This window comes from Siniperca chuatsi, linkage group LG18 (assembly GCF_020085105.1).
Source record: "Siniperca chuatsi isolate FFG_IHB_CAS linkage group LG18, ASM2008510v1, whole genome shotgun sequence".
Taxonomy (NCBI): Eukaryota; Metazoa; Chordata; class Actinopteri; order Centrarchiformes; family Sinipercidae; genus Siniperca; species Siniperca chuatsi.
The window spans coordinates 6,900,528-6,926,609 of NC_058059.1; the positions used below are offsets into that span (position 1 = coordinate 6,900,528).

General features: G+C 39.1%; 1 protein-coding gene across 9 annotated transcripts in view; it reads right to left on the reverse strand.

Annotated features, from left to right (window-relative positions):
• The window catches only part of LOC122866149 (disabled homolog 2-interacting protein-like), a 146,000-nt gene that overhangs the window by 82,963 nt on the left and 36,955 nt on the right, over positions 1-26,082 (reverse strand). For 2 of the 9 annotated variants that reach the window (XM_044175445.1, XM_044175444.1), the window contains exon 1: positions 10,006-10,704. The exons of the other annotated variants lie outside the window; for them this stretch is intronic. In XM_044175445.1, the coding sequence (XP_044031380.1) occupies positions 10,006-10,129 (124 nt within the window). In that variant the 5' untranslated portion in view covers positions 10,130-10,704. Of the gene's footprint in view, positions 1-10,005; positions 10,705-26,082 lie in introns of those variants that run through there. 9 annotated transcript variants of the gene reach the window in all.

Consider the following 26,082-nt stretch of genomic DNA (forward strand, 5'->3'; position numbering starts at 1 on the left):
TTTCTGCCTTGATTCCACCCACCTTCAGGCCTCCTCACAGTTGGTTAATGGGACCCTGAAAATGTCAGTGAGAGCCCTGGGGGGCCTAAAGCTGCCTAAAATAGATGATGGTCACCTGAATTTCATGTGTGTGCAGGAGTGTATGTGTGTCCTGGTCTGACCAACACAGATAGGGCAGCGCAGTGAATGTATCTCTCTGTGAACATTAAAAAGCAAGACACCAAATATTTTCTTGCTTTGAGTCAGACTGACTCAAAGCAATAGTTAAGACGTTTTGGGAAACTATTTGGTGTCATGCTGAGAGTTACACATGTCTGTAAGCTAATAGACAGCAAGTGGTTAGTGTAGCTTAGCATAAAGACTGGAAGGAGGGGGAAACAGCTAGCCTGACTCCGTCCAAGAGTAAAAAATACATCCACTAGCACCTCTTACGCTCACTGTGTGTAAAAGCCATATGTTGGGGTTTTATGGCCGGTCTTGTTGGCACCTTGAGGTTGCCAGGCAACCAGTGGAAGAGATATGTCAAGCTTGTAACTAGTCGTCATTTTCTCATTCTGTTTTTTGTGCAGATTACACAAACAAAACATAATGTGTTGATTATTTTAATAATCTTTATGCTAATCTAATCTGCTGTCTATAGCTTCATATTTGTCAAAAAGTTAAACTATGTCTTTAAGCTGTCATAAAACAATTTATGAATAAAAGCTAGCAGTTGATTTGCTACAGCCTTTTCTAAAACCTTGGCCAAAAATGGGAGCTTAGAAATGGACCTAAAATTGTTAAGATCAGAGGAGGAGATGTTAAAAACTCAAGTTACAGAGTCATCGGGGCAGCAGACACAGATATTAAAATCTCCAAGTATCAGCAACTCATCGAATCTAGTCAATGTTTCGGACAGCAGTTCAGCAAATTCACTGATAAAAGTGAGATTATATCTAGGTGGTCTATATGTAATCAAAGTTGGAATGGGCCCAGATATTACACAATGTTTACCCAGACTTTCAACAGTTACTGCAAGAAGTTCAATAGCCTCTCCTACTTCTAAAAAACTGTGTGTTCAATATTCTTAAATGTTTTGTGCGTTACTATTAAGGCGAGACAAACAGGATGAATACAGTATAACTGATTCATGTGTAAGGTGTGCAGAAAAACAGCATACTGGACAGGCAGGTGGTAATGTGTCACAGAAACTGTTAGAAGACAGACAGGCAACTGATAGCATCTAGTTAGGTTTTTCCTAAGGGGAAAAACAGGAATGACGAACATTTTTGGTGTGGCTGTGCCAAAGTGCTGTCCTGATATAATAATGATTTTTGTTGTCTTTCTAAACGCACGTTCTTTTGCCTGGAGTGATGTGCTTTATGATCTTTTATTGCTTGAGGAGCTGGCTGTGCTAAGTGGCTCTGTGATGAAAGAGGAAATTCACAAAGGTTGTTGTAAGCAAGCTGTTGTTGCACAGGTTATTTAATCTGCCTACAAATGATAGCGAATTGAAAAGAACATTCACTATCTACACTCTGTACTGCTGGTGTTACACTAGTAATCACTCTGCTGACTTGGAGTTCTTCATTTTGTTTTGTTTTTTACAAATGACCAAAAGCAGAGTCCCTTCACGCCACTGAAAAGATGTGTCACCTATTACATGTACATTGGCTGGGTCTACAGGCTAAATCCGTTATGAATTTTAGTTTCATTCACAATAGACAACAAAAATAGCGCCTTATCTGATAGTTAAAGGTACACTGTGGAGTTTTTTTTGTAAAAACAAAGTTCTATTTAAATTTACTGTTTGTCACCAAAATGACTAATGAAGCATTTGCTTCCTCATAAAACATTTGCATGGCTGATATGATGAATATAATACGTCAGTGTTTGCTATCTGGCAATCTTCTTCCTTCCTGCCTTTCTGGATGTGATGCTACGTTCATTGGCACATTACAGCCACAAACTGTCAATCTGTGGAATTGTATAGAACTGGCAGCAGGAATGTGTATTCTTTGTGTGTACGCGATCAAGATAGAAACAAAACAGGGACCCACTCATCAAAATATTGCTCCACAGCGCTACGACTGGTCAAAAACTCCACAGGGTACCTTAAACTGCAACTATCTAATGCAGTTAATCTAAAATGGAAGTCCTGCATTAACTGATTTTTTTGGCCACTCACTTATTGGTGCGCCCAAGTAATTTTTCATATTCACACACTAATTGTCACTCACATATGCAGTGGAATGCTTGCACTCTAGAGGCTGGCTCTAGAAGGCTGAGGTGGACTAAACACAGTAGAGTACAGTACAGAAAAGATCGTATTTTAAAATAAAATAAATATCCATTAAAATATGCCCCAATACCGATACTTAGGATTGGCTTGTAGAGCAGAAGGGAACTGCAGAGTTGGGTGAAAATTAGGTTTTCACATACACAGTCATTTGATCTATTCTTAATATTAAAATGCTTTTATGGCCTCTTTAAAGTGTGTCTTTGACCTGTGCTCACCAAGCACCAAACAGAGAGTTTGAGTACAGGATCCTGTTATCAACAGCAGCACGTGTCGGCATATCAAGAAGTCTAGACCTTCAAGGCTGAAAAATAGCCTCCAAAGAGAAGGCAGAGCTCTTGTATTATGACAGGAGGGAAAAGCAGACACACACACACACACACACACACACACACACAGATATATATATATATACACATACACACATACATCCTCTGTGGGCCAGTGAAATGTGCAGCAAAAATCACAGGCTGTCAAGCTGTGTTTACTGTGTTCTCTCTACCTGGAGGACTATCTTCTTTTGGTCCACTCCGCCTCTCATCTTCCCTGCTTCACAAATACATCTCTTTTCTGGTTTACCCCTCAAATAAAAGACAACTAGAACGTGTCTTGACTGGCTGATAGTGCTGCAAAAAAAAGCGCTGTCTGTCTCTGGAATATAAACTGTGAATTAATGCCAATCAAAGAGAAATCTGTCAGAAAGAAGATTTTTTTTAAATTTATTTTGTCAGATGGCATGGTCTCATTAGCGGTGTACCTGACTCCCAGCTGGACAGTGAACCATGTAATGGAGGTCACAGTGGAGGCCCACCCAGGCACATACTGTATTACAGGCACAGCTTTGAATTGTCAAGCTTTATGACTTAGTCTAAAAGACAGCGAATAAGAGGGAGGGGAGAGAGCGTTTCCTTGTGTGTATACAGAGACTATAATGTGTTAACACTGAACTGTGAGGACAGTGCTGGACTTTTGACCTCTGAGATGTGGTATTTACTCAGCCCAGAGATGATGGGGTGATAAAGAGGTGCTACTCCGTCTCCTTGGAGCAACTCTGTGGACAGGAGGGAGTAAAAGAGAATCATTTCAATCCACAACAACCACTAACGCAGACAATGAGACAGTCAACAGTCACTTAACATTGAGCCCCTATCTAAAGTCAACTGTGGGCTGACAATACAAAGATCACAGCTGCCTGAACTTATACTTAGAATTCAGTATTAACACCTCAAGTTTGTGAAACATAGTCACCCAATGAACAGTGTAAAAGTACAGATATTGGGAGCATCAAGCAGCACTACACCCTACAACTGACTTAAGCAGGATTTTTTTCACATACAAGAATTCTATGTTCGACCATGTTCAAGGGATATCCAGAGCGAGGGCCTCTGCTTCATGTTTAGTTTGGCACATGCATGCCTTTGTGTGCAGTGTGTTATGAAAAGGCAGAAGAGAGGGGTGGAGGAGGAGGAGGAGGAGAAGAATGGGGTGCAGAAGGAGGAAGTTTGTGTTTGTGCAGAAGGCAACACAGCAGCAACATTCCTGTGACTGCCGACTGAGAGCCAACTAACTTCAATAACATCCACTAGCAGACACACAGATATGAAGCAAACACCCTGTGCAGGCTTGGTGTCAGTTGATAATGTTACCGAAAATGACATACGACAGCTCTTTAAAATATTTCCCCCCAAAAAAATACAGTTTACACAAGGCGAACCTACAACGACATGCCAACTTTAGTGGCAAAGTTGTAGTTAAGTGTATCACTCCTGCATGATTACTGAGATCTGATCTTATGGATTGGTTTTCAAGGGCTGTTGATGCATTTCTTCAAATCTGTTTGTGCAGTATTTGTTTTCATTCCTCATGTTTTCATTGCATATTATGGGTGTATTATATCCACACCCTGGAATTCCAACTAAAAAATATGAGCTCGACTGTTTTCAGATATTTTTGTAAATCTCTGGGCAAGACAAGGGTAACAATGGATAACCAAACTAAATGCATGATAGAGAAACACAGTGTCATTACAATACAATTCATTTTCTGAACTTGACTGTGTGTGCGCTTACATATATACAGTAAGTGCATGTGAAAATAACTATTCTTACTTGCACATACTGTCTGCTGTATGTTGACAGGCTGTTTTCAGGGTGAGCAATAGCAATGATCTTCTATATTTCTACAGCTATTTCTCCAAAACCGTTCCCTGGCTCTGGTTTGTAATCTGAGTTGATATCTGTGGATTAAGGGGGATTATCCTGCACCTGTCCCCCTGTTATTGGACTCTTTTGGGTGCTCAGAAGCACTGCGTCATCTGGCCCATCTCCATGATTCACCAGGCTGAGGGAAAAGAGGGTAGACAAGGACACATCCTCCAGAGATGAAACTAAGATCAGAAAGAAATCCTGGGTTAAACACTGAGATGATGTGGAGCGATCTGGCAGTTTCACTTCACTGCTTGATTGCTATATTAACTGTCCTTGCCCTCTGTCTCATGTCTCTGCTTCCCATTATATGATATCAGAGGCAAATTGATTACATTTTCACTTCTCACACTTATAATACAGAACTGACAAAGTAGATGGGAAACAGTTTTACTCAGTTATCCTTGTTAATTTCTACACTTTTTCTCCTGCTCCTTGGTCTGATTGTGCTGAAAATTAAGGCAAGAAGATCAAAGGATAAGGTTGCTTATGGTGATTAGTGAAGCCTTTGTTTTACTAAAACATGACCTTAATCTCAGCGAGGATGCACAGGCACAAATTGTAAAAACAGATCAAAGGGCTAAACAGGAAAAGTGATTCCATTGGCCATGAAGTTGAGGTCTGAACTTCCCACTACTTTGCTCTAAATGTCTGTTTTTTTCTCCATCGTGTTAATATTTAAAGTAGGTTAACACTTTGAGACACAAATTATTAATACAGACTTGTTTCCAGCCTTCCTGTGTTTACCTTTAAATATGTCTTAGGCATCGGAAACTGAGTCATTGTGATCATCTGTGTTGTTCTGGCAATGTTTCCCATCTATCAGCCTTATTTCCGTCCTCAATTCCCATCAGCAGACACACACACTCAGACGAAAATCTGGCTACATCATAAACAGCCTGACAAAAACTAAGCATGACGCAGTAGTGCATATCAAAAGTGTTTCTTGGTATTGAGACCATAGAGAATATGATTACGTGCAATAATTGTCAGTGGTAATGCATTATTGAGTTGTTATTGAATAGTTCAAACACTTTCTTGCAAGCTGCTGGCAGTAACTCTTTCTTTACTGTTGTGATATTTCATGGTTTCACGCAGTTGCTACTCTGCTCCTGTAACTATGTTGTGTATAGTTGGTGCTCTCACTGGAATAGCCACAGAGCAGTCAGAACCTATATCTGTTAGCATATTTAAACGGCAGGAAAATGTAGGAAAACCTTTTCAATGCACTTACTTTCTAAACCTTACCTCATTGGACATATTGTGCTGTACTTATTATATCAGTACTACTTGTGGGACTATTTGTATTATTCTTAAAATTTTTTGTTCTGTAATTGTCTTTCTTTGGTTCCTATCACTAAACTCCCTCTGCTAAAGTTTCTGTCAGTTTTCTTTCCTTTTCCAATTTAAAAAAAATACAGTTCTTGGTTCTTTTGTTTAGTTCTTCCTTGTTTTAAGAGACTGCATCCATTGTTGATGTGGAGCTGTAAAGCCCATTGAGAGACTGTGATATTGAGCACAAAGACTTAAACTTGACCTGACTTGTCTTCCCAACTGCAGCTGCTAGCCTCATCTTCCAACATTTCATGTTGATGTTTTATTCATGTAAGAAATGTTTAGCAGCAAAGTATTGCACTTTTAAAGGAATAGTTAGATGTTTTGGGAGATGGCTTTCTTGAAGAAAGTTAAAGGACAAAAATCGATACCACTCTCATGTCTGTCCATTCAGTGTGAAGCTATGGGGCCAGGAGACGATTAGCTTAGCTAAGCATAAAGAATGGAAAGAAGGGGAAACAGCTAGGCCTGTCACAATAACTACTTTTGTTGGGTGATATATTGGGCGTTTTTACACTTCGGTTTTGGTAATAATTAAACTAATGAGATATAATGTGTTAATTAGTGAACTTCAGAGATGCTGGTAGGGGGGATTTTGTTACCTTTGGACATAGCCAGGCTAGCTGTTTCCCCCCATCTCCTGTCTTTATGCTAAGCTAAGCTAACCGGCTGCTGGCTCCAGCTTTAGACTGAACAGACAGATATGGGAGTGGTATTAATCTTCTCATCTAACTCGTGAATAAACGTATCTCACAAAATGTTAAACTATTCCATTAAGAATAAATTGGTATAGTTCAACTAAGTTTTAGTTTAGGTTGAGGGTTGAGATTACTTTATGGTTAGGTGAGAGTTAAAACTATGGTTAAGTTTAAAGGTTAAACAGTGACTGAGATATGAGATGGAAGAAAGGGAATGAATAATCTATGGATGTCTTCAAAAGTACAGTAAGAAAAGTGTCTGTGTGTGTATGTGTGTGTGCATGTTTACGCATTTGAAACACCGTGCCAGCTGGTGTTTAGGTGAGGTGCTGCCAGCTTTTAAGTGAAAATACGGGTCAGCAGGAATAGAGTGAGATCAATGGGAAAAACTGAAGAATTGCAGGTTATTTCTGCCAGGGAACAACCAGTGGGTTTGGGTGATACACCTAGGGGAGGAAAAAACCCAAACTTTGCATAAACACTTCTGACGGCAGTCTGTCTGATACCATACAAAACAATATGATAGCACGCAATAACAGCTCATCTCAGCCAAGTAAGGAATCTGCCCAACATGAGGCACGAAATAAGAGACAGAAAAACCCATCCACTTTTTCAGAGACCTAATTTTTCCACCAAAATGTCTCTCTGAGGAGATAAAAAAAACTTTACTAGAGCTAAGACTACTTTTCTATGGTAAGTGCTTAACAATTTAAAGATGTTCTGCCAATGTAGATCCAAAAGAGACAGAACAATTGAAAACAGAGTTTGATTGCATCAAGAGAGAGAGAGATCAACAAGTCAGATCAGACAATACCGCTCTCTCTTTCTCTGCCATTCTCTCTTTGAGATAAGCAGTCATTTTGTATGTAAATGTCACCAACCCCAGCGAAACAAGGGGAAACGGAACCAGAGTGATGTGAGGGTGAACCGAGCTGATATAAGATTTTCCATTCGCAGATAATGATGCACTGACACACACACACATGCTGAGAAAACAATAACACATGAGCTCACGCAACTGCCACCTGATCTGTCCCAGTGACAGTGTGTACATCAAGAGGGGCTACAGTAACTTCCTCAAGATAGACCTACATAGCTGTTCATGGCTGTGGTGTGAACAGGAATGCCATTTTTTATACTGTGCTGCTGGGCTTCTTGAATGAGACATATTTCAGCAATATTACATCTCTAGCTTCAGGCACAGAACTGTTTACTTGAGAAAAGTTTCTTCTTCTCCCCACAAACCTTAGCCTATTTCAATGACTTAGAGAAAACATACACAGACAGCGAGGGGTGGACAATATGAATAAAATCTTCTATCATTGTTTATGTAATTCTATATCGCAATACTATTGTATATAGTGATATAGTACATTTCTGGAATTTGGAGATACCAGATGGGAATGTCTGTTTTTGGATAATCCAGTGAATTAAATACATGACAGATCAAAGTACTTCATATTGTTGCAAACCCCTGTAAAAATAACTATAGCCATAAAGCAGTCCTGCCTGATTTGCAACATTCAGAGCATTTAAATGCACTTAAGTAACCAGGTTACTATCTGCTTTTCGCAGTTACCTTATTTCATCAGTGTCACATAAGCAAGAAACCTGGTTTCCATAATCAGGAAGGGGATTAGGGAATCCTGATTTCCCCTGGAAAAAGCAAATTTCTTGGCCATGCATATGTGTAACCAGGTTTCTAATTGGATTCTTATATTAGCATGTGCTTGACAAAGACCTGCAAAAGCTGATTTTTTTTTTTAAGCCACTACAGTAACATATTGTCACCTTATGAAGTTAGAGAACGTGTTGCCTATTTAAACATCCAGCAGATCCGGCGCAATATTTGCATTCATTTATCCTGTTTCTGGCCACCTGGCAAATGTAAGTCTGTATTTTTTGCTGTGTTTTGGTCTCCACTGACTCTTAAGAAAAATATCTCTTTTTACCTGCTAAATGCTCCACTATGTTCACTAGCTAGTCGCTGACTTTGTCCACCTGCTGTTTGATGCTGGACAGGTAGCATGCAGTGGGTGAAAACAGCAGCCTGCTGCTGCTGGAAACAACATACAAAGAACAACCACAACTTCTTTTAACTATTTCACTACTACAACTACAAAAAAACCCAAAGCATGTACTGCTTTTGAGAGCTGCTAGTGGTCTTTTGCTCCATCTGGGAACAACCTCTCCTCACCCTGTCTGTGTTACTGCGTAAATGTGTAGTGTGTAAAAGTTTTTGTGAGTGGAGCTTGCACTTAGCCACAAAGATCAAGGCAGTGTGTTTGCGTGTGTGTCTTTGTACAAGAACTCAAATGCATGTGTGCGTGTGTGTTCTTTTGAGAACTGAATGATACAGAGGGGAGACTTCAAAGCACCTCTTTCATCAAGACATAAAAACCAGGCACCTACACACTCTGTTTGTCTCTCTCTCGTGACTTTGTCTGGCTTTGGCCGCCTCTTACTATAGACTAACTACACTTACTCGTAATGCAAGTTATTTTTAAAAGAATACAAGTAAGGTTCAGTTTCAGTGAAACTGAGCTATTTGTCTCTTGAAAGTTTGCATCATATCCACAGCAACAGAGCAACAGATGTGCAACAGTCTTCTACTTCATATCTTGGTTGGCAAGTTACACCAGTTCACTTAGAAAAAAATCAATAGGCTGAAAATTTCAGAGACACTTCTTTTCTCTCCATTCAAGTAACTTGAGCTAAGCCTTGGGGGCAGACTTATCACTATAACCTTGCAGTTCAAACACTGCCTCCAGCAGTAAGTACAGGAGTACAGAGAGGCAGAAAAGCAGCGAAGTGAAGAAACGGAGTGCTCAAGGACATGGACTAACAGAAAAAGAAGAAGTTATGCAGTGCAGAAAACTAACTAACTGGCTTAAATTGTTTCTTGGAACAATTTGGAAGAACAAAAATATTCACAGGCAAAGCACCTGCACAGAGTGGAACTCAGCAAGTTGACACCCAGCTGTGAGCTGTCAAGTGTTGGTGGTGTAATTTTAGAGTAGCATCACCATGTGAATAGTGACGCCAAACTGTCATTTCACTCCATTTCTTATACACACATGAGCAAAAACACAGTTGTTGCCATGGGCTCTAAAAATAATGTTACTATAAAACTACTTCTCGCATAAACAATACAACAGAAAAACGTTTGAAAAGGTGAACTGCCTCTTCTCGTGTTGCTTTCACAGAATGTGGTCTACATTGTGCAAAGCGAAATCCTTTTTTAAAACCCAATCAACGCCACGAATACACACATGCTAATGAGAATCAGAAACACAGATGGTGTCAAAATGATTATTGGCCTGTTAGTGAGCTACAGTGTCTCTCTCTTCTGAGTTTCATCAGCTACAGCTACAGTATGTTGTAGAAACAAAGTTACTGGACTTCACTTGAGTCTTGTGGTGTATACGAGGCTAAAACTGCTGCATGGTGAACTTTTTTTAGCAGCAGTAGTAGTAGTATTTATTATTACCCCTGCTGGTAGACGACCTGGTGCGGCTGCGGGACCGGCTTCTCTGGCGCTGCAGTCTGGACTTGCCCAGGAATCTGTAGTAGTATGAGGGCCTCCCAGATCCCTTCCGAGTGACCCCAGCCATGGTGCTTGTTTCCACTCTGAAGCCCACCACCAACAAGATATCTCAGCAGCACTGAAAACAAGTCCTCTTGAATCTGGTATCAGTGCAGATAAACTCCAGGCAAAGTTCTCATGGAGTAAAACTCTGTTTATCAAAAACTTCACTTGTCTTGCAGACACTCACTTAAGTTTAAGTCCTCATGGATTGTGTTGTGGTCAAATTCACTCTATTGTGAAACCATTTCCCATCCAACACAATTGGAGAAAGAGAAGATAAAACCATCAAAAACATCCACTTCTGTTCAATGCTTGTGTTCTGTCCCACAAGCTCCGACTTCTGCTCCACCTCTGAACACTCCCCCTCAAAGTTTCCCACAGCGAGATCCCAGAGGCATGATGTCCGGAATACTGTGTGAGTGTGTATCCTGAATGACAGGAAAGCTGTTTCTGTTCCCGGTGCCAGTACACTAAAGGAATTTTATAGACAGTCAAAAAGCCAGTGCCTCTGTTTCATAAAGCAGTAAAGTACTCTCTTGTAACACGGTTATATGCATCCATAACCACTATCTTCAACTCCTGTGACTCTGTGTGAGTGTGTGTCAGAGAGAGAGACTATGCTATGTGGTTGAGATCAACAGGACAAAAGTTTAGGCTGCATAGAAAACATGCATAGATAAGGGTTCAGTGGAATGGAGTTAACAAGACAGCTATCAGATTACAGAATGTTTAACTTCTCTCCGTCAACCAAACTAATCTGTTACTGACTCTACAGATAAGACAGCATGGTGCAGTAAACAAGTCAGACTCAAAAAAAATGTCATCACCCCCCATTGTTAGGGACTCCTGATCCAGTCACAGTCATGTTCCTGGATTTACAATGTAACCAATTTGCCTCCCTAGGCAAGAAAGGCATGGCAGGGAGTGACAGCCTATCAGAAGCAGATGTAAATGGGCAGTTAAGAGTGTCAAACAGCCAATCAGAGTGTGCTCTGAAGGAAAGGGTCAGGCAGATGGACCATAGTCCACTAGACATAATGATACACATGCACAATTGCAAGGATGAATGTATGTGTGGGTGCACACATATAGGGCTGATTGATGTCAACATTTTCACATTGTGATTTTGACCTTACAAAAAACCATGATGCATGACTGACCTTAAAATACGCTCTAAACAGATTAATAAAAAGTCATCTGATAAAACCTTTAATCTTAAAACTGCATGTATCATGAGAATACCATTATTGATCTCTCATGTTTCTTTCATGATATAATGTGAATTTCTATACAGTTGTAACATCTGAGGGCAGAATTTCTCATATGTATATATGTGTATTGGAGCTTTTTGTGGAGCAGACAACAGTCAGCCAGCCCCACACAAGTTTTCTATTTGTCATGCGGCTTACGAAGTAACTGAAATCCAGTAAAACCAAAGTGTGACTGTCAATTTGTTGTCCAGTTTGTGAAAACTATTAACTATGATTTTATGAATTAATGTTGAGCAAATAATCAGAAATTGTGATTAAACATTCTTACTATATCAAGTGACAGTCATTTGATTCCCTCTAATTCCAGTCCATGTCCCAAGTTGTAGTGTAACAGTAGCAAACTACTGTGTTTAATGTAAGTATTTGTTTATACTTGTATAAATATAAGGATAATAAAGTTACTAAATCACAACTTCATCCACTGGTGAAGGCCATGATATGTGACTGAAAACCTTGTAAAACGTCCAGTGAATGGAGCTTTTGCAAATAATTTTATCTTCAAAAGGTTTACACTTGGAAAAAAAATAAATGGCCAAATGAGTGAATTTCCATAACTGGGAAGTTAGCATCTGATAGCCACAATGGTTGAACACAGATCTAAAGGAGCAGTACAGACAGAAACTCAAAATGTATCAACATAAGAGAAAATTCAAGGCAAAAGTCACAGAACTGACCATACTGAACTGAAAAATGACTTTTGGGAAGAACAGAAATAATACAACGATGACCACAAAGACATCACAGAATATACACGATACACGAACAAAAATATACAAAAAAGTCACAAATATGCATTGTAACAGTTGCCTGAGAAAAAAAAAAGCACAAATTTCAGCCTCTTTGTAATCGACATCTCCCACGGTCCTAAGATAAATGAATTCATCTGTCTTCCTCTCCTGCTCTCTCATACTTTCCCTCTGCATTACCTTTCCTTCCCTATATTGCTGCTCAGTTGTTCACTGTGATGCCGCTTGTTGCTAGTGAGAGCAGTGGGGACCATAACACTACACGCTGTGTAGAGTTTTTGTCATTACCTCAGCCCATAAACTCACAACCACAGAATGCAACAGTGTCTGTATGTCTCTAACATATGCTTGACTGTTTCCCTGGTCCCACAGAGAGTATTTAATAGGACCATTAGTAGGTATACATCACTCGAGAGTGAGTCAGAGCCTCGTGCCAGGTAGCAGAGGGAATGTAAAGGCCTTCAGGCTTCACACTGCTGCCGCAGGGCTCATGAAACACCCTGAAGACACTGTTAATATGTTCTTTCACTCTCAAGGAGAAACCAGTGATATACACACAGTGTGCCTCGGTTTTAAGACCTAGCCTGCAATGTCACATAAATACACACAAATTAGGGTTACAACTGAACTCATATGGCTAACAGTAATTCCAATTCATGCACAAAAAAGAGACGTGTGAGGCCAGACTACTTTTTTTTAATTAAAAAGCAGACTGACTTTTCTTGCCTGCATAATAGTCAGTGTGGGAATAGCTACCTAAACTGAGTTCTTGTTAGACAGGGCAGGAGCCTATAGACAGGCAAACCAGAGAATCAGGGTCATGCAGAGTTTGTGTGCTGCTGCTGGCCTCCTCTGGTTTGACGACAAAGACACCAGTGAGCAGTGAAAGGGCCAATAAAAGGTTAAGAAAAAGGGTAAAGTAAACCACAGGCTTTTGTTTTAATGTGAATGCCAGTTGTGCACTCTTGCAATATGGGATAGGACCCAAACATGCATCATCAATGATTCCCAAAATTGGTCTGTAATGTTGAATATTGGCTACATTAGAGGAAGCCAAATACTCTGCAGATGATAAATAGGACAAACAAGAACAAATTGTTCTTATTTGACCCTTTTTGAGGTTGGGAATAATACAGCTTAAAATGTGAACAAGTCAGAGATCAGGGTACCAATAAAGATACAAATCTGATGTGGTTCTAAATTTTTTTTTTATACAAGTAGGTAATACTTAAGGGGACACGAACATTAAAATGCTAAAGCTCATTAGCCTTTTGGCTATCATCCATGACAGTTAGCAGTAGCCAACAAGTTTCAATCAGTTGAACAACTAACAAGTACTTTCTGTGTTGCCAAAGCCTGATATAGATTATTCCTCTGCCTCTATTGACCTCTATTGTGGTCCAAAAACACAAAATTAAAAACACATAAAAGAGCAACAATGTTGCACTGGAACAGTTATAACAGTTGCTGCCATTGTACCGTCGGGGTCCTGCATCACCCTATCGGGGGTTAAGAATCAACCTGAAGGGTTTAATTTCGCAATAATGATCAGCTTGCTGTATATAATCCCGCTTATTACATGGATACTTACTAAAGAAATCAATAATTTTACACCAAATATTGATTTAATTGATTTCAAAATGATTAAAAAATGTTTTTTTGCCATAGGCCTTCTTTCTGCGGATTGATATGATTGGACTCGAGAGTCTATGATCAGAACTGTGTCCATAGCAACGGTCTGTTATTCATACCAGCGGTCTGCTCTTCAGAAATAACAGACCGCAGAATGCTGTAATTGACCAATCAGAATCAAGTATTCAACAAAGACGTGTAATAAGTAAGGGAAGTAAGGGAAAGAAAGGGAAAAATGGACATAGAATGATAGAATGCCATACTTATTGTAAAATAAAAATGATGAATGCATAACATAAGATGGGAAATAAAACCCACTAAATAATAATAATTAAAAAATAAATAAATAAAAATAGAGTTAAAAAGTATAATACATAAAAAGCATAAAATCTAGTAATATACAGCATTTTAAAAGAAGTGCCTGTATCAGGAAAGTCATATCTAGTTAAAGGCTAAAGTGAAGAGATAAGTTTTTAGCTTTCTTTTAAAGATATTTAGCGAGCTGGCTTCCCTGATATCTACAGGTAGTGTGTGCCATAGCTTTGGGGCATAATTGACAAAGGCTGCATCCCTGATTTTCTTTCGGCTGTTGCAGGGAACCTCTAATAAACCAGCAGCAGATGGTCGCAGTGTTCTTGAAGGCAAGGGAACAAGGGAGTTAGCAATGTAGCTTGGTCCTGAGGGCTTTGTATATAAGGAGGAGGACCTTAAAATCAATTCTAAATGTTAAGATGGTTTGAAGATAGCAGTTTAAGAACAATGGCATTTTTCATCCACGGTGTGTATGTTAGCAAATTTTGATGACATACGCCTACACAGTATTTTCCTTTAACACATGCTCAGTGTTGCTCTAGTTTCACCCACAAATCTCAACATCAGTTGCACACAAATACATATACTGTATTTACACAAACACAGACTCATATAATATATGTATTGAATACTTGAAAGGAATTGAATAAAAAGGGTATAAGGTTATCACTATATTAATGATACATATGTATGATGATACACATGGATGATATACTTATTGAACTGATTAATGAAGGATTATCAAAGATGTGCTGGCTAAAGAGGTACATATGTACTTGATTACTATGTAAAGATGGATTCTTATAGAGTATAGCTACACAAAATGTGGTGCTTTTGTTTTCTCCTTGCATATTTAGATGCGAAGCCTCTCTATGAGCTGTAGGTGAAACTCACACATTGCCTTGCAGGATCACGATTAGCTAGATGCGCTCCGATAGGTTGTCTGCAGTCATGTGTTTCCGATGACGCTCAAAATTCAGAATGAGGCAAGGAGGGAAAGGCAGAAAGGATGAGATGGAGGAAAGCCCGTACTGTGCTAGTTATTGTGTCATCCCAGTCAACATGTGTGTGAAATCTGGAATTGCCCAATTCATTCTTAAATTATGGCTGAAAGCCTATTTTGAGGTCACAATGACCTTTGACCTTTGAGTCAAAAGTGTCAACTATTCAGTGTCCGACCAGCTGTGAAATATGGTCACAACCTCCCCTTCTGTTCCTGAGTTATGGTCTTGAATAATGGCCAAAAAAAAGTTTTTCCAGGACATGATGTCACAGTGAAGTTGACTTTTGACCTTTTAGGTAAAACATGTCATCACTTCATTGTTGTATCCCATTAAACATCTGAAATTTTGTCATAATTACCACTTAAAGTCTTGAGTTATGGCCTAAAACGTGTTTGTTAAGCTCATTTTGAGGTCACAGTGACCTTGATCTTTGAGTCAAAACTGTCACCAATTCATTGTCTGACCAACTGTGAAATATGGTTATCAATTCTTGAGTTATGGCAAAAATATGTTTTTTTGAGGTCACAGTGACCTTGACCTTTGACAACCAAATTCTAATCAGTTCATCCTTGTGTCCAAGTGGACGTTCGTGCCAAATTGAGATATTGCCTTCACGAGAATGAGACGGACGGACAGACAACATTGATCTGAAAGAAAACATAAAGCTTCCGGCCACTGCTGTCACTGGTGCGAAGATATAAAAATATATTGCTGTGAATGAAAACGTCCCAACACCAAGAACGTCATTGATCATTTTAAGCTCTAAAACATTGTTTAGAAATGGCGAAGTATTCAGTTGAGGGGAAAAACTGAACTAATTCCACTTTCAGAGCAAACAAAAAGACAAAGAGAGATGTACCGATTCTTAACACAGCTCACTCTATTGTCTCCACATAGAAAGTGAATCTGACACAAAAAGTGGTACATATTGGCTATTACACCTGAAATATAACCAGCCATTAGAGCAAAACACCTCGGAGGGAGTCACAGGGATTACACTGCTCTGAAATAACAGAGCAGAGCAGCATGTGATAAGAAACCATAAAGATTCAAGGATTGAGAGTCTGGGCAAAACTTGCTCGTCTGGAAATGACAAAACATATTAGTATGGATTACGAGCAGTGGACAAGCCAAAATTGATAGCTACTGCTGCTTGAAACTCCTTGGGCAGACAATAGTTTACCCTCTAAACAACTTGACTTTATACTTTATACGGGCGACTGTGGCTTAGTGGTAGAGCGGAAGTTCGGCGGTTTGATCCTGGCTTCCCCCAGCCCACGTGTCGAAGTGTCCTTGAGCAGGGCTGTGCCTTCGGTGTGTGAGTGTGTATGAGTGATTAGTTACCTTGGACTGATGACAACTTAGTATGCCATCAGTGTATGAATGTGCGTGAATGGGGTGCATGTGATATGTAGTTAAAGAGCTTTGAGTAGTCGGAAAAGACTAGAAAGGCGCTATATAAGTACAGTCCATTTACCATAATAATGTCACTACTGCTTCGAATGAATGCATTCACCCTTACTGATATAAATGATGACAAAATAACAAAAACACCTGTCAGTATATCACAATACAATTCAACAGCACCAAAACTTCAGCCTCCAAAATGACCAGACAGTTGAATCAACACCAAACAGTTTAAACAAAAACTGAACATTAAAACCTTTATGAAGGTAGCTTTTATGCAGGACTGTTGTATTGGACTGTATTAGTTTTTTAGGTGTACTTAAGGTGGCAACTGAGTGTACATGATACATGGGAGTATACTGTAGATAGGACTGCAACTAATGATCATTTTTATTATCTCAATTCATCATTTAGTCTATATATGTCAGAAAATTGTTTAATGGGCATTACAATTTCCTAAAGTCCAGGGCGATATCATAAAAAACCTTGTTTTGTCAGACCAACAGTCCAAAATCCATAGATATTCAATTTACTATCAAGTAAGACAGAGAAAAGCAGCTTATCCTCACAAATGTCACGCTGGAACTGGGGAATGTTTGGCATTTTTGCATAAAAATATTTGCAAATAATTTTTCTGTTGGCAGACTAATCGATTTATCGACTGTTTCAACTCTGGATATATAGTGCAAACTATTCCTAATGTACGTGAGTCATTATCTTGTATCACAAGAACAGATTTTGATTATGTGGAACACACTTCTACATTTACGTCTAATATAAACTGGACTATGGAATGAGCCAAATGGCAGAGCAAAGGTGTATCAATACTGTCCCCTTCTGGAGGACATGGTAATGTACAACTGATGGTTAACAGCACTTCAAACTGTCCTGAAGTTGCTAGATGACTTTAACAGATGCAGACACATACAATGCACAGGGGGAATGACTGTGGATCATCATACAACAGAATGAGCATTTACTGGAACATGTTGCACCACATTGTAAAAAAACCTTAAGTCCTTTATAAAAGCAAAATGACTACAACTGTACTGCACAAGAATATTTACTCCAACTCGGTTTTCTTGTTGTGGTTGGCTTTGGTTATACAGCAACACAGTAAGAAAGTCAGAAAACTGTTAATCACATGGTTTCATAGCAGATATATTATTTTGGTCCACTTTGATATATCATGCAGGCTAACTGCCGACTCCAACATCTTAACATTTTAATAGTACCTTCCAATCAAATCCTAATCTGAATTAATCCACAAACAGATGGACAGAGAAACCAACGACCCCTCTCTGATAACAGATAAAAGAGGATCACATCTGTTCTCGAGCAAATGTTTTCATCACAAAGAAAGTGAAGTGTTTGAGTGGACAAAGGAGATGCCTGAGAGAACATCAAAGCCCATCTGAAGTCTCTGGTAGCCGAAGTGACATTTCACAAATACACAGACACGTCGCACAGAAATGCACTTACTTCACTTCGTGTATTTTTTAAATTGAATACTAAGGGGAATTAAGGAGAACAAGATGCCTTACTTCATTGTGAACTCCCATTTTTGTCCCTTGAATCACTGAGAATCATTTACCAACTGCAATACAATTTTGATCGGTGTCATATCTGAAAGGTACATTTTGCATTTTGATATCAAACTATAAAACACCTCTATGTATACTACGAAACTGTGCAAACACTTCATGTCGAACCACATGAGATAACAGTGAAGCGATGGACTGCTGACATTTTGATTTGTAGTAAGATCAAAGATATTAATAACCAAAAATACACATTTTGACATTATCAGTGTCTCTATGTGCAATGTGGGTTACTGTTCATGCTGGCCACAACTCCCATATCTAGAGCGCTAGTCAACAAAGTTTGCTGACATAAAATACATTTCTCTCTGAACACAAAGTTTGACCATACTAACCAATACTCCTGCTGCTATAATGACAGACTGGTGCCATCCTGCTGTCTTTTCTTCCTCCTCTTATTCATGCCTCCCACTCCCTCTTGGCCCCAGAGTAAAGGCCAAATTGCCGAATGTCCCGTCCCAAACCCAACTCATTATACAAGACTAGAGGCAGACAGAGAACAGAGGAGTCTGTGTGACACTGTTGGCCAGAGACAGATACGCAAGATGGAGGAGGAGGAGGAGGAGAGGGGGTGAACTCTTTTTGCAATGATTAAAGGAATAAAGAGCACAAATGAGGAGTGATAGACTGAGGCAGAGATGAGAGAGGTCTTGCTAATGAAGCAACCACTTGAGACGAGTAGAGAAAGACCTCTGGCAATGTTGTTTTCACATTTAATATCAAATGTGCCACAAAGGTACACACAGTCATGCACCATCATGCTCAGTCATAAGCAACTTCCATTCCATTCCATTCATATACAGATTCTGTAAATGCACACACACAAACACATGTAAACTGGTTGTCACCAGCTAAGTATAATAGTAAAATGCTTTATATGATCATAGGAAAACAAGGGATTTTGGAGAATTATTGGTTACACTAAGACAGGGTAAACTAAAACTGCATGTTACCTCTGTTACCCTACCAATACATGAGATTGTCACCTGATACTGTACATGCTATGGCAGAATTGTACCCAACAGGGGTATTTCCATTCTGTGATAAACATATAAAAGCATTCTCTTCAAAATGCTCAGCATAAAATGTCCACAATTCTGAATCCCAGATCAGACAGTTGATTACGCTTCAACAATAGATGAGCAGCCAAAAAAAAAAGAAAAATCAATGAGTGAATAGGACATTAACAACTAACAGAGCTCACATTCAGGCTGTCATCCATTTCTGTAGGTGACCTGGCAAATACATGCCAGTCTGCTACTGCATTGGACTCAGATCCTGATTACTCACACTTATCCATCTAAGCTTATCTATCTCGCTCTCCCTTTCTCTATCACCCCCTTTCTTTCTGTCTATAAATAAAGCGTATTATTACTATTTGTAATCAGAGTTTCACATGTGATGTAATGTGAAAAGCAAAAAAGACGAGAACAAAGCCCTTCACACAGAACAAGTTCAATAGATCTTCATTAGAAGTATGTTTTATCATACGCCTTCTCACTGCAAAACCAACATTGCTTCAGGTAAGTGGCAAACAAAGAACAATAATCAAACAACTATATTTGCGATTAAGTCAAAAAAACACACAAAAGGCATAAAAAAAGAAAAAGAAATAGTTTTGGATTAATTGAAAAAGCTCTACTTCACAAAATGCTACCAACCTGCTAAAAACCTCTAAGTTGAGTATCATTTGCTAGCTCATAGTTGCTATAGTGTTATTTCATACGATGCTTATTGGTAGTCTGGCTGTGTGGGTTTAAGGTTAGCTAGTGGTCTCTCCCGTGACTGTGTACCTCTTGTCTTATCTCCCCCCTCCATTGGTGGGCTTCAGATCTTATAGGCCCCCATAGAGCCCCAAAACACAATAGTGAAGCTCACACCAGAGAGGAGCTATGAGCTCGAGGTCTGCCAACACCATATCTGTTTACTGAGTACCAGCTCATATCATATAGCACTCATCAATACAAACAGCGCCTGAAATTGTCAGCCATTGCTTGTAGTTAGAATGTGCACATGTGTAAAAGCATGTAATTGAATTGTTTAAATGCAATAAACAAGAAATGGCTTATAGACCCAAAGTCCTCAAAGTCTCCTCCTGTTATTCTCTCTCACCATTCATTTCAATTACAATTTAATGATACTTCATTTGCTAAATAAATTTCACATACAGTATTTGGATTGTAAAGTATACATAGAAATATAGATATAACAATGTTCAGATCACTCTAAAACTATTTAGAAATCTAACTAGGCCTGCAGCTAACAATTATTTTGATACTAAATTAACCTATCAGTAATTTGTTTTGGATTAACTGATTAATCATTTTGTGTAAGAAAATTGGGAAAAATGCCCATCACAATTCCCCAGAGTCTAGAGTAACATCTTCCATTTGCTTTTTTTGTCGGATCAACAGTCCAAACCCACATTTAAAAAACAGGAACCAAAAGGCTTGGTATTTTAGCTTGATTAATGACTTGGATTATCACAACAGTTGTCAATTAATTACCTGTTGATCAATTTATTGACTTATTATTTAAACACAAATTCTACCTATTACTTTTACTCCGTCTCTCTCTCACTGACACACACGATGAGTCGCATAGTACACACACGCAGTGAGGCCATGTGCAACGCTCATCAAAGAGACAATGTCAGGATTACAGTGTGAATAGCCCACATTCTGCTGTTAACATTTAAGCTAACGCTTACACAGGGAAATCTGTTCCAATCAATTCTCTGTAGATCAAAAGAATAAGCAGCTGGCTGGGAAACACACTGTGCACCAGCAAAACAACACACATGAGAAAGGATCGTAGACTATGGCTACACACACTGTATGGTAGCTGCACACAAACACACACCAGCATACTCATCTCGACCGATTGAGACTTCATTGATCCCACTGGGGGGCATGAGCCTATTCACACGTTCATACATGCACAAACACACACAGAGGGTGTAAGCTCTTCACAGGTTTTCACTGTCCATCTCCTTTTAGTAATCCTGTTCTTATTTAATCTACAGGCAACTCCACTTTAAATCCAAACAGGATGGGTCAAACAGCAGGCTCTGAGAGTGGGATGAAAGAATAAAAGCAGAAATTAGTGTTGTACTGTGTTAGGAGGCTTTTCAGAAACTTTCCAGTATGCCAAATCACCTGAACAAAAACAAGACAAAACCCACATCTGTTATCGAACAGTACCGTAATTTGAACATGATGTACTTAAAAGTTGGTGCCACTGTGAGCTCTGGATTTCTTGGTGTCCTAGTTTTGTCAATATTCATTTTTGGTTGTGTTTTTTTTGCAGCCAATCCTGCTTCATGGCAGTTGACTGTAAGCAAATTATTAGAGTTTATACAAGGTGGTGAAATACTGCGCCCATAAATAATCCAAACAGTTTCTTGGAAGGCATCTGTAATAGTCTTTGCTCACACAGGACAGGCTGTAAAGATGTAGGAAAAAAAATTAGAGGACAGGGAGAGCCAGGAAGCTGGTTTTATAGGTAACGAAACATGTCATTACAGAAATGGGACTGTAGTGCTTTAATTATCCTCGTCTTAGTTCATTCCTCAGCTTTTTATTGCTGCTCTTTATAACATCCCAGTCTCTTTGTACATGTACGGAAGAAGCAACATTTCTTGTTCTTTCTTTTAATTGCTCCCTTTCTTGTCTTTGCTCACTCAGATTCCCATTCACACTTACACACTACGCCAAACTCTATCGTAACAAAGCAAATGTGGGACAAAACCAAACATGTCTGTGCTGATGTGTTGACGTGGCATTAATGGGAGTGGATTACTTAATACCTACATATCTCATAATATCTGATCTTGTTTACCGTTACATTTAGTAACACTTCATGTTCTTTATGTTGGAATTTATGGAATTCAGTCACAACCCACATAAGGGTCGCCACTTCCCATTCAGCCACAGAGACTCCATTGTCACATGAGCAATAGGCATAATTTGTTAAATGGCCATGTGAAATTTAAGTGGTCCAGAGCGAGGCTATGGAGGGGTGACTTTGGCAGCGACACAGGCAATACTGAGGCCGGCAATTAATGGTAGTGTAAAACTTCTCTATCCATCAACAACTTAAATTTTTATTATGTGCAAATGTGCTGACTGTTAATTGAGCTCTGACCTGCATGTACACAGTCTGACATACAAGCACCCACTTCCATATCTCTAATTGTAGTGGCTAAAGTGAGCCATTGTACTGCAAAGATTACTATGCATGAACGCACAAATGAACAAACATGCAGAGCCTGGATCTCATAGAGGTGGTCCTCTCGAAACAAAGGCAAACATACACTCATGTTGTGTCATACAATAAAGATGACTCAACAAATTAGGATTTGTGAGGAGGTGGCGCTCTTAATGGTGTTGGGGGGTTGGGTATGCGTGGGGTGGTTTCCACAGAGCACCCTATTGACAGTTTTCATAGGGACTATTTCTTCAGTAGAAAGTAGTTCCAATAAAAACTGCAGACATTGTGTTCTGTGGATTACCCAGAGTAACAATGGCACTGTTTCTGAAAAGATTTTTTTTTTCTCCGTTGAATTTATGGTTCACAAAACACTGAAATTCCTGTCCATATGTGAAAATAGACATATCTTTGCACTGAGACAACTACAGTATCTACAGTAACTACAGCTAACTGTACTTAGCTAAACTAAGCTGGTGAACATGGTAAAAATTATACCTGCTTAATATGAGCATGTTAGCATTGTCAGTGTGAGCATGTTATCATGCTGACATTAGCATTTAGCTCTGAGCACCGCTAGCATGGCTGTAGACTCTTAAACTTGTTACTGCTTAATAAACTCACTCCAATTTGCCATACTTGTTAAAGTAAATTCCTTCCTTTGATTGTTGAACTAATCTTAAATATATCCTTCTTGCAGCTGGTTCACTATAACTTCAAAGAACATTTACTTGCTTAGATTTCACTTGTATTTTAAAATACTACTGTGGTTTTTGGTCCTATCTGACACAATGTATAGAGACAATCTAAATCAGTGTATGTACTAGATTCATATACCAATAAAGACACCAAAATCGTTTTGGCAAGAGAATGGATTATATTCCCTAAAGCGCAGGAAGGATTTACTGTGAAGTAGAAGCAGGAAGTACTGACTTCATTATCACTATTGACTACCAAGATACACCTAAAAGTTGCTCTCACTATATTTTTAGGTGCGTATTTTGTATCAGTCTGAAAGACCAGTTAAAAAACAGCATTGCTCCTTTATATCAAATAAAGTAATAGCAAAAGCAAGCTTCTAAGAGCAACAAGTGAATTGGAAAGACAAAAAAAAAAAAACCTTAAAGCTTTAACAGCTGATCGAGGGCAGCTACACCTTTTCTTGTTATGGGGAAACCGAGTTGCAAGCCTTCTGATTTCAGTTGCTTTCAGCATGGCACACCTCAGGTAACTCAGCCAGTGGAAATCTGCTAACAAGTCTACACACACAGACACATGGACAAAGACACACACAGACATACTCAAACACGAAGCAAGGATAAACATCAAAACAGGCACTTAAAGTGAATTCTATTTACTACTGCACGTGGCCTGTAAGTGTAGTCACCGCTCTGATCAGCAACACTTTATCTAGTGTGGGAATCCACATCCAAGCAATAAACAGCAATCTCACAGTCTCTCTCTCCAACACACATGCAGACACATTTTGGGTGTGTTTGTGTGCATTTCTGTGTCCCTCCACAGATGAAATGGTAGTTGTCAGTGAGGCCAGAGGGAGGAAACGGGCAGATTTGGAGTTATGGATTTTAACGCCATCATACACTTCACTCAGTACCTTTTTCTCAAACTTGTACAGCCCCAATGACAAAAGGTACAACGCCTGTCTGTATGTGTGTGTATGCAGTGTTACTGTAGTGTGTAGCTATTCAGAGAGATTGAGGGCAAGGGCGCTGGAGGAGTACAATTATCTGGGACAGTGCAGTCTCTACCAGTTGGTTCTACAAAGACACTGACAAGCAACTCAACTGTAGCTCAATGTTGCACTTGGTTATTATAACCTCTGCAAATCTCTTTTTAAACTATATTTCATATCTGCATACTCACCTACAAGCTCAAAGCACAAATTGTTGTATGATAAAAAAAAATAAAAATAGTTGTGTGGAGTTTTGTTGAGTGCGAGTGTGTGTGTGTGTGTGTGAAGGGTCAAAGTGTGAGGTGGGGAGCTATGTGACAGGAAGTGAGGGATGTTGGAGGGAAAGGAGAACCTTTCAGAGTGGAGTTCATTTCCCCCTCTTTCCTGTTTTCTGTTTTGTCTCAGCACGTTAGGCCACCTTCTTACATCATCAACATAATTTCTCTCACTCCCACGGTGTGTGTGTGTGTGTGTGTGTGTGTGTGTGTGTGTGTGTGTGTATGTGATAAACTGAGAGAACACGGTAAGATAAACTGAGAAAGATAAGTGATAAACAGAGAACTTGAATATTTTCCTTTGTAAGTACAATAATCCATCATGAAAGGTGTTTTCAAAAAGTGTCATGGATGTATCTTAAACAATACCGTTGCTATCAGGACACCCTCTCTCATGTGTAAATAAATGAAAATCATCCTACATGAAAAAATAATAATTTACCACTATGTCCAGAAAATATGTCTGTTATGTGTTCAGTCCCCATATTAATCAGTCTCTCTGATGACGCAGCATCTGCCTTTTTGTTGATTTGAATACCGACTCTGTGGAACATCTACTGATCCCCTTGCTGGTTACCATAGAAACAATCAAAGCCTTGTGATGCCTTGCCTATGAGAAAACAATTAAATGTAGTTAAAAGAATGACAAAATCAGGCTTAAATGTCATTGAACAGGTGGCCATTTTGCACTTTGTATGTGAGTTTATGTGAAAAGAAAAGATGAGTTAGTCCCTGTATCCCAAACTTTCTCTCAAGTTTCATATGGGAGTGCAACACTTTTTTTGTTTTCTTTAATAATTTATACAGGCCTCCTTTCTGATGAACCCTCACTGCCCCAACAGCCTTTGATGAATATTTATAAGTTTGATAGTTGTTTCGTGGCATCTCTGAAAACTCAGTGACATGAGACAAGTTAGCAAGACTTTAATCTCAAGTTCAAGGAGCTTTTCATCTGTGGTGATGCTTCATAAATTAGAGAACAGTCAAAGGTGCAGCAATAGAACTATAGCATTGTAGTTGAACAACTTTGTCAAGCCAGAGGGCCTTGTAAATATATTGTCCACGCTGGGTTTTTCAGGGGTCAACCTGCATATTCTCAGGGCGTGCAGTAGAAGGACTAGTGCATGCAAACAGTGTGTGCTCTTTTCTGCACTCCAGTTTCATTTTGTTTTGACAGCCAGGGGCCAGATTCAGTGATGGGCTTTTGTCGCCACAGATTTTATTGGTTACCAGTCTGTCTGGGACTCTGTGATGGAAGCTTGTTTATCTGTACATCAATGCAAGGCAGATTTGAAAAAGGGAGAAGAAAAATACAAAAAATAAGATCCCTCATTGGCATTGCTGTGGGATGTTTTCTTACAGAATACTGCAAGTTTACCATTAAAGAGTAACTGAGATTTATTATAACTTGGGTCTTATTTTTGTCATTTTGCCATCATTCCTTTCAGTAATAATAATACTGTATTCATAAAATTAACTACTGAGACTCAGGGACGGGAAAACTACAAAAATAAGATCCAAGTTCTAATAAAGCAGTGTAGAAATCAGTCTTATTAATGATATATACATGCATTTTCCTACAGCATTACATGACTACAAGTACTTTACTGTATATATATTTGTTTGCTTTTATGTGTGTCTAGATGTGTGAACACTACAGTGTTGTTCTGCACCATGCTTTTAGTGATGTCATTCAGAAACTGGTCACACACACACACAGCTCCTGTGCTACTCTGCATTACTTTGAGGTGAAAAAAAAAACAGGAAGAGATGTGATGGCTGGCGCACACACACACACACACACACACACACACACACACACACACAC